Below are 14,507 nucleotides of genomic sequence, written 5' to 3' on the forward strand. Positions count from 1 at the left end.
AGCCGCAGCGTGGTGGGGGAAGGGCAGAGAGGGGGGACTGGGGGGAAGAGACTCAGAGTGGCGGGGGAAGGGCAGAGAGGGCTGGCTGGGGGGAAGAGCCGCAGGGTGGCGGGGGAAGGGCAGAGAGGGGTGACTGGGGGGAAGAGCCGCAGGGTGGCGGGGGGAGGGCAGAGAGGGGTGACTGGGGGAAACAGCCCCAGGATGGCGGAGGGAAGGGTAGAGAGGAGCTGACGGGGGGTGGGTCGGTGGGAACAGAGGAAGGGCTCAGTGTTGTTGGGATGGGAGGAGGAGATAGCAGATGGGAGAAGGAGTCAGGAATGAATGGGTAGCAGAGGAGGAGCACAGAACTGTGGCAGGGCTGTCTGGCTCCAGACTGCCTTCACAGAAACCTTTGTACTTGTCATCTCTCCTGCTATGAAGATGGTTTAGCTATTCCCTCTGCCTTTTATCTAAATCTCCTGAGCAATCATTTCTGTGCCTGTTCATGGGACTGTTATGTATTATTTGTATTGCTGTAGCAGTGGGACCCTTAGTCATGGACAAGGACCCCACTGTACATACGGAACAAAAGATGGTCCCTGCTCCTAAGAGCTTAGCCTGTCCTGTGTACCCTGACTCTCAGCAGCTTTGCTGTCTGATCATCTATTGCAAAATGTCTGAAGGGGAAAATCTTCTCAGTGCTGTTGGTTTTTTGCTTTTGCAATTAAAAATATTTGTATTACTGCAAATTTACATAATGTGCGGTTGGGGACATGTTTTCCCCCTTCCCTAAATATTTCCAATGACTGCATAACAATCCTGCAGAGATTTATTACCTTAGCTGCAGGAGGTTTTGAGTCATAACATAACTAAAGGGATGTTGTAGACTAAATACAACCCCCTGTTAATTCTGGTGTAAATATACCAGTATTAACTGGGGTTTATACCACTGAGCCCAGTGGAGTTACACCTGTGTCAAACTGATGTGAAAGAAGAACCAGCCCCCAGGGAAACGGCTGCAAAGTAAATGTAAACCTATTGTAGGAAATTCAATAATTACAAATTTTTGTGTGTCTTATCAAATGTAGTCATGACAGAAGCATTGAGGTAATATGCGGTTTACTATAGGAAACAATCTTGCCAGGAATTTGATAATAGAATAAAGTTTGGTGTCAGTCTGTTTAGGAACTTTCTTTCTTCTCTTTTTCTGGGATCAACTTTCTCTGATAAATAGTTAAAAATGAAAAATAGAGATAAGCGAGGAGGCTCAGAATGTCAGGAAAGGATAAATCCTTCTGCCAAATTAAACATTTGCTCGCAAACCTGGCAAAATGCCCAAGTAGATAAAAATTCATCTAGAATAGCCTTTCCTGCTGAATGCCAGACAGCAGCAGAATGCTCTAAATATCTTCTTTAAACAGGAAGTGATGTGGCCAAATATCTTAATTCTAAAGTTCAAAATACATCTTTTAAAAGTGCCAGAGTCTACCCAAACCTGGGTATGCAATTTTATATGCAGTTCTGCATGTAGACTTTTGCAAATAGAGAAGTTAACATTGCAGATGCACTCATGCACTCTGCCAATCCCAAAGAAAGAAATGATGTCATCCTGATTCTGATTTTGATAAGAATGATGTAAATCAGGAGTATCTCTATTGAAGTCAATGTGGTTATACCAATGTAAATGTCAAATAGTATGCACCCCCCCCCCAAAAAAGCCAGCTGCCATGATGAACTTCTAATTTAGAATTGTTTATTGTTTCTTCAAAGGCATTATTTTGGAATATGTTCAAGGTGGTGAATTGAAGACCAAATCCATAGATTTACTTGATCTCAGTCCTGGGTAAGTATTATATTATTTTAGACAGCAGAAGTATACCTTATTTTACAGGACAACTTAATAGTAGGTTATGTACAACTCTGTTCAGTTGTTGTAAACGTGATTTGGGACAAACTTTTTATCTTATGGGTTAACTTTTGTTCTCTTAATATTTCTAATTATTTGAGGGCATTAAGAAATCCTACATTCTGACTGATCATTCCGCTGTTGCAATTCTTGGTGCAGTGTCAGGAGGTGGAGGTGGGAACTGCTTTTGTTTACAGACCTGTCACATCAAGGCACGTCCACAAACTGTGGTTAACTAACCAGCAAAAATGCAGAATTTTCAGGTGGCACAAATTGTAATGTTGTAATTAATAACATTTAGCACTTCTGTACAGTAGCACCTTTTATCTTCAGAATGTTTCTCATCAATGGGCCTGATTCTGCTCTCAGTTACACTGCTTGAAATCAGCTGTACTGAAGACATTTGAATTACACTGGTATAAATGAGTTCAGATTCAGTCTCACTAATTAATTAATCCTCACAACAATACTGTGAGATAGGTAAGTAAAATACTATTAATAATCCCCATTTATCTAGATGAGTAAACTGAGTGCCTGCTCCTGTTGAAGTTAATAGGAGTTTAGCCAGTGGCAGTAGGTCCTATGGAAGAAAGATGTCTGGCCTGATTTTCAGAAGTGCTGAGCACCCGCAACTCCCACAGAGGTCAGTAGGAGCTGTCAGTGCTCAGCATCTCTGAAAATAGGGCCATTGCTATGACTACAAAGGAAGTCTGTTTCACAGCCAAGTTTAGAGTGAAGATGGGGGGCTCTTGGGTAACACAGGGGACATGGATATCCTTATCAGAGGCCAAATGGAACCTAACTATGGGTAGACAGATCATCAGGAGCTGCAGCTCTGGTTCTCAAAGGGTGGAAGACACCAGCCTGAAGATCTGTCTCTTCTGTGACGAATGTGACACATTCACCACAGTGATCAATTGAAGGAACATAATAGTCTGGCAAGGTATCAGTCTGCATTAGACGTCGTACTAACTGAGAGAGTTCTACTGGATGTGATTGTGAGGAGGTACAAAGGTGCTCCACAAACCCATGTACGAGGGGCTGTTCACCGTTCTGGTTGGTAGTTTTGCCCACTGACCTTCAGGTGATTTGTGCAATCTATGGTTGAGTGCTAGCACCTCTGTGTGCCATTGGGTCCTATAGAGAAGATAATCAGACTTCATACTGATTTCAGCCATTTCCTCTCCCACCTGTTTCAGGTGCCTCAGATCATTGTTAAATCTGGTGGCTGCCAGGCACAAGAACTAATATATTATGAGAGCCAAGGGCCATATTACATTGCTGATGGTAGCTGTCAGTGAACTAATTGAAATCAGCTGACTCTGTCTGGAAGTGGTGCAGAGAGAGAAGTCAGATATGCCCCAGCACCAGTAAGGAGGACACCAAAATCCACAAGATTCATTAGATTTAGTCCACAAAGAAATAAGACATGACCAGTGCTGATATTGGTAGAATAGTGTCTCAATCGAAACACATGAATTGATGGGTAGGGTAGCCTGCACATTCATAATTTTCACTCCAAACTCAAAGATAAGGCTGAGCAGATGACTGAACGTCTGGGAGCTTTTCTCAATACTCTGGATAAAATCCAACAAGTCACATTGCTTACAGGAAGATATAGTTGTCTCATCTGAGCCAACATCAGCATACACATTGAACGGACAGTAGTCTAGAGAAACCCAGCTGCAAAATCTCCTGTAGAACCTGATGGTTTATACACCAAATACACCAACAGAACATTAAGCCTACCCAGTAAGACTACCCATGGACATATGGATTACTTACAGCAGTAAGAGCTGCAGAATTAGGCCTTAGATTTGTGAAAACATGTAAAAATAGTTAGATTTTATAAACATGATTTCTGTTTGTGAACTTTAATTTTTTGTTCATTTTGTTGCCCCTTTTTGACCTGAGTGACTAGTCAAAGTTTGGGGCCTTGTAGGTTATTCCAGATGAGAGAAGAAATTGATGATGGAGTCTGGTATTTTCTTTGGTGCAATCTTGTTTATTTACAAAGAATGTACGAAGTCCTTCTCCGAACACAGGAAGAATCAAACCCTAAAGGAATAGTTTCTTAGCATACAGGCCCAAGCTTCTTTCAGCCACCATCACCAAACCGGAATCTCTCCAGGCGTCTCCCAGGGCCTCAATGTGCTTAGAGACTGCTGCTTGGCATTTCTTGCTCTCAGAGATGGATTACAGTTTTGTGGGGCCCTGGGCCAGAGCAAGTCCCTCCCTACCACTTCTGCCTGCAGCCCCCTGCCCCCTTGAACCCCTCTTGTGCTTCTGCTGAGGAAATGGGGTTGGGGCGTGGGGTCTTGCCCCGCTCCGCCCACCTGGCGCTCAAATTGGCCGGGGCCCCTGGGCATGGGCTCCATTGGCTCAGTGGCTAATCTGCCACTGCTCGCTCTTCCTCTGAATCTCTCAGTTTCTTGTTGCACCCCAGCTAGTCTCTTCCACACCCACCCACAAACACTAAAACAATACCCAGTGGAACCCTCCACCCACATAGTGCTAGTTTCTGGTCAGGCTTCATATGCTTTGTTTTAGGTGTAGCCCTTTAGCTGTCTCTTACAGCTATCTTAAATGAAGGGCACATTCATACCCATCAGTTTCAAATGAGGATTTAACTCAGCCCATAACAAGGTTTAATCCTGTTCATAACAATATTGTTGCTGTTTGTTGGGCTTTTTACCTATCAAGAGGTTCTAGCTTCGATTTAAGACTAAATTAGTGTTAAAGGTTGAAAGTGTCATTTGGGTATTAGCTGTATTACACCCTCTGTGGAATCCTCTGAAAAGTGAAGGGTCTCCGCAAAACTACAGTTTTAAAAAGTCAAATGTAATTTTTTTTCTGAAAGATAAAAAATATATTAGAAACCAGTAAAACATATTTAAAAGTATTTATATTTTGGCTTTGCTTAAACTTATTCAGAATAAAATAGCAGTGTCGCATCTGACTGCTTATTTTCTCACTCTCTGTAAGTAAATAATGTGTTTACCATAACTGTTTGCCAGTGGATGATGCATGTTTTTTCCATCCACTCAAGCACAGATGTAGGCGCCTTAGTAGAAGAAATCCGAAAAGCAGAACCTCTCATCACAGCTTCGCGCAAAGAGCAGGTCATACATTTAATACTAAGGTTACAAGAGAAGCTTGGGCAACAAGAGGACCACAAGTTCTACCTTTTTAAGGTACGAGGCATGTTGAAAATAATTTCTGGGTCTTTTCTGATCACAGTTACACTGTTGTAAATCCAGAATAGCTGTGCATCAACATTAGCTTGAGGCCATGTCTACTCTGCAGCCTCTACAGCAGCATAGCTATGGCCCTGTACCTATGCTGCTGTAAGCCTGTGGTGTAGGTGTAGACTACAGTAATGGAAGGGGCTTTTCTGTCACTGTAGTGATTCCACCTCTCCAAATGAGTGGCAGCTACCTGACGGAAACATTCTTCTGTCGGTCTGGCTGTATTAATGCCAGGGGTTTGACTGGTGTAGGTATGGTACTCAGAGGTGTGGACTTTTCACGTCCCTGAGTGCTGTGGCTATGTCATCTTAAGCTTTAAGTGTAGACCAGGTATAATTGGACAATTGAGAACAGAATTTGTCCCTACAGAATTCTCCACAACGTTTGCACTGCTCTGGCGGCGCAAACGGAACTGAATCTGGATCTGTCTTGCCTGCTGTGGGTTCTTAGAAATGATCTCAAAATTGTGATTATCCTGTTAACTTTCCCATTAATAATTAGTTTTAAATAATACCAGTATCTCCCAGCCCTAGTGAAAATGTTATCTTTGCAGAAATCCTAAGGCTGGAGAGTAAACAGTTCTTAAGCTGCTCTTTCAGCCAGGTCTATTTTGAGGTACAAGAATTGTGGTTGCTAAGGCATAGGTCTTCTGTAGAAATTTAGTTTCTACGTCTCTCATGTTCCTCACCTCCACTTGGTCTTTTTTCTGAGTATTTGGAATTAGTAATTTATTATTTTGATTTTTTTTTGTATTGAATAACTTGTCACCTTTTAAATAGAAAAGGTTAGAACAATGTTTTTGTGCTTTTGCTACATACTGCACCTCGGTAAATTTGCTTTAAATAACCCAATGTTTTCCACAAGTCACAGGAAGAGGATTGATTTAGCTGTACTTTGTTGTCAATGAGAGTCAGTAATAGAATTTACTTCCCAAATGTTACATTTTTTCATCTGCAATAAGCTATTGTTGTATCTTCATCATATCAGCAGATGGCACTGTGCAACTACAAAAAGATGTTGGTCAATCATATACTAGAGCAGGGGTTGGCAAACTTTTTGGCCCGAGGCCACATCGGGGTTGCGCAACTGTATGGAGGGCTGGGTAGGGAAGGCTGTGCCTCCCCAAACAACCTGCTCCCTGCCCCCTATCCACCCCCTCCCACTTCCCGCCCCCTGACTGCCCCCCTCAGAATCCCCAACCCATCCAACCCCCCCTGCTCCTTGTCCCCTGACACCCTACAGAAAGAATGAATTTGGTCTTTGCTGGGGACAGATAGTGGTTGATTTCCCTTATTTAGCAATACAAGAGCCAGGCAAATCTGATCAGCATTGGCTCATTTCCCATCTCTGTCTTCTTTGCTATTTCCTATAATTGTGATCATGACTTTGTGTTAGACAACCAGCAGAGTAGCATGCTACTGTAGCAGCTGGATAGGCATTTGAGATTGTTCTATGGCCGTGGCATGCTGCACTGTTCTGGAGATTTATTTCATGGACTGCTGTAGCCTATATTACAGTACTGATACACACATTCCCTGATATCACCTTAGGGTTTGGCATTTTGCACAGGCAACTCTCATTGACTTCAGATGGGTTCTGCAGATGGAACAGTTACGTCTCTGGGCTTTTAACAAAAAAGGGCTTTGATACTTGAAAAAATGTTAGGATCTGAACTTGAACATAAATCTATCTAACATCCTCTCTCTCAGTTGCTAATTGTCAGATACATTTATGCTCTCACAAGGAGTTTATTTCTCACTACCAGTGCTGCCTGCATGGGGCCTTAAGAAAGCTTGAGATCAAATCTCCATATATTTCCATAATTATTTATGCTAATGTACATATATTTATATACTTGCGGGTGTTTGAAAAAAAACAAATTATTCTAATTTTCCACATCTTTATGGCCCATTTCCACTGCAGCAACTGTAGTGACAGCTCTCTCTACTTTCCCTGAAGGCCAAAATCTCTCTAACTTGTAAATAGCCTCTCTCTCCCCCCTTGAGCAGTTCCAGAACTATTTCTCCTCCATTTCTGTCAGTTCCTCCTCTAAGATCTCTGATCTCCCGTCTTCTCTGCTCTGTGACAATATTCTGCCCCGTCTTACACTGTTTTCATTTTTGCCCCTCTTTATCTCTGCCTCTCCATTTTCTCTCCTTAGCTGTTTGCAGTCAATGCTCTGCCCACAATTTCCTTATCCTGTTCCCTAATCTTCTTTTCTATATTGCTTCTCTTGGGGGCTCTCCCTTCTTCAGATGGCCCATTCATTCCCTGCAAGTGTCTATGCCATGGAAGGGGTGAGAGGGAATCCGATAACCAGCAGAGAAAAAGACTAGAGGCAACTGGGAGGAAAAGCTATTAAAAAACAAAGAAACCTATGGCTGGCTATTGAGATAGACAGAGGAGTTAGACAGAATCATAGGAAGCCAGAGATAACAGCAGGAAGCTGGAGGCTCTGCCTATATGCCAGAGATTAAGTAGCATTGCTTATTACGCATTTCTCCTCCTTGGTCCTGCAGTGACATTCTAATTGCTCATTTGTGACATCCCTTCATTTCAGTGTCAACAAATGGTGTGGTTTTCACAAGTAAGGTTATGTGTAGGGCCCTACCTAATTCATGGTCCATTTTGGTCAATTTCATGGTCATAAGATTTTAAAAATAATAAATTTCATGATTTCAGCTATTTAAATCTGAATTTCATGGTGTTGTAATTTTAGGGGTCCTGGCCCACAAAGGAGTTGGGGGTTGCAAAGTTATTGTGGTGGTGGAGGGGGGATGGGGGAGGTTGCGGTACTGCCACCCTTACTTCTGGGCAGCTGGAGAGTGGCGGCTGCTGGCCGGGAGCCCAGCTCTGAAGGCAGAAGTGAGGGTGGCAATGCCATACCATCCACCCTTACTTCTATGCTGCTGCCTAAAGAGCTGGAACCTCAGTCAACAGCTGCCATTCTCCGATCACCCAGCTCTGAAGGCAGCAGCATAGAAGTAAGGGTGGATGGTATAGTATTGCCACCCTTACTTCTGTGCTGCTGCTGGCAGATCACTACCTTCAGAGCTGGGCACCTGACTAACAGCCACTGCTCTTCAGCCATCCAGATCTGATGGCAGCACAGAAGTAAGGGTGGTAATACTGCGACCCCCCTAAAATAACCTTCTGACTCCCCTGCAACTTCCTTTTGGGTCAGGACCCCCAATTTGAGAAACGCTGGTCTCCCCTGCGAAAATCTGAATAGTATAGGGTAAAGCACCCAAAAGACCTAATTTCATGGGGGGAGGCCAGATTTCATGGTCCATGATGAGTTTTTCATGGCCGTGAATTTGGTAGGGCCCTAGTTATGTTGGCACTATATAATAGGATCAAGCAGAAGCTGGCTTGTAAAGGATAAAGTTTTATTGAAAGGTAAGTCATGTATAAGAATAGCCAGAGAAATGCAGAAAGTTGTTGGCAATGTAACTTAATTTATTCTTAAATATAGTGGCAGATTGATTTTAATTTGGCATTATTAATAATTAGGGCCCTACCAAATTCACGGCCATGAAAAACGCATCATGGAACATGAAATCTGGTCTTTTTGTGTGCTTTTACCATATACTATACAGATTTCATGGGGGAGACCAGCCTTTCTCAAATTGGGGGTCCTGACCCAAAAGGGAGTTGTGAGGGGGGAGTCACAAGGTTATTTTAGGGGGATTGCGGTATTGCCACCCTTACTTCTGTGCTGCCTTCAGTGCTGGGCGACCAGAGAGTGGTGGCTGCTGACTAAGGGCCCAGCTCTGCAGGCAGCAGCGCAGAAGTAAGGGTGGCAATACCATACCATGCCTTCCTTACTTCTGTGCTGCTGCTGGCAGTGGCTCTGCCTTCAGAGCTGGGCTCCCAGCCAGCAGCCGCTGCTCTCCAGCTGCTCAGGTCTGAAGGCAGCACTACCGCCAGTAGCGGTGCAGAAGTAACGGTAGCAGTACCACAACCTCCCATACAATAACCTTGCGACCCCCCCACCCCCCACAACTCCTTATTGGGTCAGGACCCCTACAAGTACTACACTGTGAAATTTCAGAATTAAAGAGCTGAAATAATGAAATTCACGATTTTTAAAATCCTATGACCGTGAAATTGATCAAAATGGACCGTGAATTTGATAGGGCCCTATTAATAATTATTACTTATTTAATAAATCTCTGCATATAGTGCCATAGGTATGTCTGACAGTTTATAGAAAGAATAAAGACAAATCGTCTCTGACCAAAAGATCTTACACGGTGTGTTTGAAAAGAGTTGGTTCACACAATCTAAATGATCCAGGCAGTGGCTATATTTGAAGTCTCCTCTCGGAATTTCATCCTGATGAGTTTCTCCGTTCTGACATCTGCTTTTTAGAGATTCCACCAGTGTATTTCAAATCAGCAGTGATAAGACTTTTATTGTGGTGAACCTTTGGGTGTGGAACTCTGGCATTGCCTCTCTCTCCCCATTTTTTTAAAACAATGTCTTACACTTGTTTAAAGCATCTCACAATGTAAAAGTTAAAATTATTTCTTGCAAGTGGATGCAGTGGTTTGTAGTATATGACTTAACAGCAAACACCAAAGAACAGTTGTTGGAGCACCTTTCAAGGAAGCCCTCACTCATGGTCCACAAGGGCCATTTATTTCTCCCACCCCTCCTGAAACTCTTAGGGTTCCTTCTCTGTTCTCAGAGAAGGCAGCACACAATGAAATTCAGAGAGAGGACAGCTCGTTCAGGCCTTATGAACACTGAGGATCTGCTTCAATCACAGCCATTTGTGGCCAGTCAATCAGTAGCGTAGCTGCACCATTGCAATTCCTAGTGAAGACAGAAATTTTCTGCATGAATTCTACAGTGGTAATTGCTCACACATGCTTTCTTCTGGCTGGGGGTTAATGTATTACCGTCATAACTGCTCAGCTAGCATGACTAAAATGGGAAGAAAATATTGAGAAGAGTAGATATTAGGCTAATTCAAAAACTCCTAGTAATTTTATTTTATTTGAAAATGCACCAAATCTTAATTTTCCTGTATTTCAGGTGCTTAGGGCACATATATTGCCACTGACCAATGTAGCATTTAACAAATCTGGTTCCTGGTAAGTTTTCATTTTTAAATTCAAAATGCATAATTACTAATGGAAAATTTTTTTTAATGTGGAAATTAAATAGTGAATTTCAGTGCTCATATCTATCCTGCAAACAAAATCCTTTTGTGTTATGATTGTATCTAAGCAGATGTAAGAATTTCACGTACGTGGATTTCAGACTTCTAAGGAAAAACCTAGGGGGCTGCAAAAAATGGTGGTGTGATTCAATTGGTGGCACTCTCCCCTCTCACATATGTTGGTGATAGCTGCTGTATTCCAGCAGGATTAGCAGAAATAAACACACATTATAGTAAAATGAATGTACTGAAAGTGAGATGAGGCTTCAATATAAGTGGAGTGCAAGTCCATTGAAATACATTTAAGCACTTTGGGACTTTCACTGTAAGTGAAGTTCAGTTGTAATTGACTTAATTGTTAGTTTATTAGGCTGTAACTATTTTTTCTCTGTAATCTCTTCTAAAGGAAAGCCTAGCTTTTTAGTAGCAGAGAATGCATTGAGCACTGGTAATGTTATCTTTTTAAAAATATAATATTTAGTAAAATTTTGGAAATTGCTTGATTTAGAATCTTTGCCATGATCAATATTCTCATGGATGCCATGGAACGCGGGAAAAGCATTTAGGGCCTGATGCAAAGTCCACTGAAATCAATGGAAAGACTCCCCTTGACTTCACTAGGTTGTGGACCCAGGCCCTGAGAAAGTTTCTACTCTTCTGTAACTCATTTATCTTTCTTCATTTTAGCTTTATCACTGGAAGCTACGACAGAACATGCAAAATATGGGACACAGCATCAGGAGAGGAGCTACGTACATTGGAGGGACACAGAAATGTGGTCTATGCAATAGCTTTCAATAATCCCTATGGGTAAACAGGTTTTCAGAGTCTTTGAGACACCTTCTAATTGCCAACATTGCTATGTTGCAAATATAGTTATCCTATAAACTTTAAAATAAAATAGAGTAATGACAGCTTGTGTTGCTTTAGTTAGAATGATCAGCTTTTCCAGCATAACCGCCTTTTTAAGTGGGTTAATCCATTTAGTACTACACATACATTATTATCAAGGGTCTGACTTAGAAACTGGTCAGAACTGGTGAGTAATTGATAGGAGATCTTGAGGGTGCTGCTACATCAGTGTCCAATGTGAATCTGCATATCTTTTATTTTCTACAGTAGTTGTCTGGGTTAGATCAGAGCTAGCAGCTGTAGTGTAAAGAGAATATGATGTCATGTACAGAGGTTTCAGAGGTTTACATTAGTCAAGAGCCGCCTTCTTTATGAGAGAGTTTTGTGCTTCAAAAAGTAAATTCTCTTCTCTGTTATGCTTTTGTCCACACTCTACAGAAGAATGTAGAAAGAAATTCTTATTTCCATCATCAAATATATTTACAGTTAAAAGTACATATTAAAGATCTGTGTATATATCTATATCTATATATATGTTAAGGGCCCATTCTTAATGTGCTGAGCACTATTATTACTATTTCTATTACTCATTATCAGTTTGCATTGATCTGAATGAGAGTTGAGCCTACTCAGCACCTAGCAGTATTGTGATTTCTTACTTAAAACCACAAAGTGTAGGGTTATTTGATATTATCTATATGGATCAAAGTCTGATGCTAATCTTTGTAAAGAGTAATCAGTGACTGGATTCCAGATAGCACAAAACCAGATAATGAAGAAGTGGTAGATGGCAGATATTTTTTCATATTATAAGAGAAAACGAACCTGCTGATGACCTTGAGCTAGAGCTGAGCTAGAAATCTATTTCCAAAGAAAAATAACTAGTTTAACACCAATCATTAGGTTTCTATACTACATCCATCACTGTGGTATGTGAGCACCTAATAGGATTCATTATGAGACTATTTTAACAATTATTTGTGGTGAGTCACTTCATTTGGGCAAAATGAATGGTTGTATAATTGCAAGAGGAAAAAGAAGGTTGAACAGACATTTAAAATATTTTACTCAGGAGAAGAGATTCCTGATCTCATAAGATATGTCTACACTGCAATTAAAAACCTGCAGCTGGCCAGTTCTAAGGAGCTCAAGCTAAGGGCTATTTAATTGTGGTGTAGACACTAGGGCTGGAGCCAGGGCTAGGATCCTGCACGGTGGGAGGATCCCAGAGCTCGGGCTGCAACCTGAGCCCAAAAATCTACACTGCGGTAAAACAGCCCCTTAGCCTGACCCCTGCAAGCCTGAGTTAGCTAGCACGGCCAGCTGCAGGTTTTTAATTGCAGTGTAGACATACCCATAGAGGTCAATGACAATACTCCCTTTCCCTTCAGTGGGAGGATAATTAGATACTTAATGTAACTGTGAGTGGTTTATCAAAGAAACAGACTTATATGGGGAGTTCCATGCTATTGGTCTTCCACTCTGTTAGGTTTAAATACAAATTGGGTATGGGATGAGTCCCAGGAAAGCCAGAGGGAGATGCTGTGTACACACATACCTACTATACCAGTCATCTAAGACAGCGTTTCCCCTCGGCCCGCGCCGCTTCCCGCAGCCCCCATTGGCCTGGAGCAGCGAACCGCGGCCAGTGGGAGCCGCGATCGGCCGGACCTCCGGACGCGGCAGGTAAACAAACCGGCTTGGCCCGCCAGGGGCTTTCCCTACACAAGCGGCGTCCCAAGTTTGGGAAACACTGATCTAAGAGATCAGTGGTTGTTACTGAGGTGCAATGCCAATGTATATGAAAGAACTTTGTAAGGCTGCACACATTTTGAGACTTTTAATAAGTCTGTTTGGATGTTCATCAGATGGTCTAGTCTGTGGTGTAAATTAGAGTGGTCAGCTTTGACAGCTTTGCATTGGTGTACAGGCACAAACCTGCCCCAATGTACTAGGGAATTTGACTCTGTCTTTTTAATTTGAAAATTAAATAGGCTGCAAAGAAAGAATGGCGCACCAGCAAATTGTTTGTTTTTCCCTTAGTAAAACTTCAGTTTCTAAAAGGTGTGTTGCAAGATCAAATAATCTTGCAGAATGCATCTGCGTGCATTGAGGGAATTTACGCTAACACAGCTACTACATCATGTCCTCCCTCTCACATTGATTTGGGTCTGAAGCCTGGTGTGGAAATGGGACAGAATGACTTTGTAGAGTGTTGTACAACTGACCCAAGGAATGCAAATCTCTACAGTGCCTGCCACAAATTTAGTCATAAAATATATTGCTAATCTCTAGGCTTGTTCATGAGATGATTTGAAAAATATACTGCTTTGGTATATCAAGGATCATGTATTTTTGTGAATTCTTCAGTTTCTCCTTCTACTGCCTTTGAATTTTTTCTTCTTTTTTTCTAAATAAAAGTGACTATTTTTCCACTTAGTGACAAGATTGCCACTGGATCTTTTGATAAAACCTGCAAATTATGGAGTGCAGAAACAGGAAAATGTTATCATACCTTCAGGGGACACACAGCAGAAATAGTGAGTATCTGCATTACAATATTAAACCTTTGCATCTAATTGTATTTTCATATCCAGTACAATCTCGATTTTCCAGAACTTAATAAGTCAAACCACTACTACTTTATAAGAGGGTCGTTTCCTCTGATGTTTGTTAATTACACTGAAAAAAATTGCTTGATTATCCAAAAGTTCTCAGTGTCATCTAGGACCTTGGTATAATCAAGATTGTCTCATAATGGTGTGTCTTTATTAGGGTGGGGTGGGAGAGCTTCTGCTCTTGTATTCAAACTCCCATGATGCTAAAACTCTACTGTTTTAAAAACCTGCATCTAGATCTTTGTAATTAATAATGTTAACTTTCTCCCTATTCAACACAGTGTGTATGTAGCCTTTCTCTCTATGCAAGTTGTGGGTGTCTTGAGGCACTGGCTGCATGGGAGAATTGGATCCTAAGAGACTCTACTTATGTATGCTGGGGACTTATGGGACAGCTTGCAGCATAGAGAGCTAAAGCAAAGACACACCCATCTCTTAGAAACATAGGAATTACCATGCTGGATCAGGTTTATGGTTTATCTAGTTCAATATCCTATCTCCAGCAGTGGCCAGTGCCAGATGCTTAAGAGGAAGATGCATGAAACCCAGCAATGGTAGTTATGGGATAATCTGGCCCCCTGGGGAATCTCCTCTTAACCCCTATTATGTAAAGGTTGGCTAAAGCCAACCTAAAACTCTTGTTTAAAATATATTTACTACTATAATTTTGGGGGATATTCTCGATATCCAAGTAAATGTCCCATTGCTTTTTGAATCTTGCTAAATTCTTGGCT

General features: G+C 41.8%; 1 protein-coding gene across 1 annotated transcript in view; it reads left to right on the forward strand.

The window, feature by feature from the left end:
- Positions 1–14,507, forward strand: part of DAW1 (dynein assembly factor with WD repeats 1) — a 37,950-nt gene that overhangs the window by 7,276 nt on the left and 16,167 nt on the right. The window contains exons 3-7 of the mRNA XM_029911112.1: positions 1,750–1,822; positions 4,935–5,079; positions 10,177–10,235; positions 10,991–11,113; positions 13,596–13,695. Coding sequence (XP_029766972.1) covers positions 1,750–1,822; positions 4,935–5,079; positions 10,177–10,235; positions 10,991–11,113; positions 13,596–13,695 — 500 coding nt within the window. The remainder of the gene's footprint in view (positions 1–1,749; positions 1,823–4,934; positions 5,080–10,176; positions 10,236–10,990; positions 11,114–13,595; positions 13,696–14,507) is intronic.

The sequence above is a fragment of the Terrapene carolina genome, unplaced genomic scaffold (assembly GCF_002925995.2).
Source record: "Terrapene carolina triunguis isolate 2854851 unplaced genomic scaffold, T_m_triunguis-2.0 Scaffold88, whole genome shotgun sequence".
NCBI lineage: Eukaryota > Metazoa > Chordata > Testudines > Emydidae > Terrapene > Terrapene triunguis.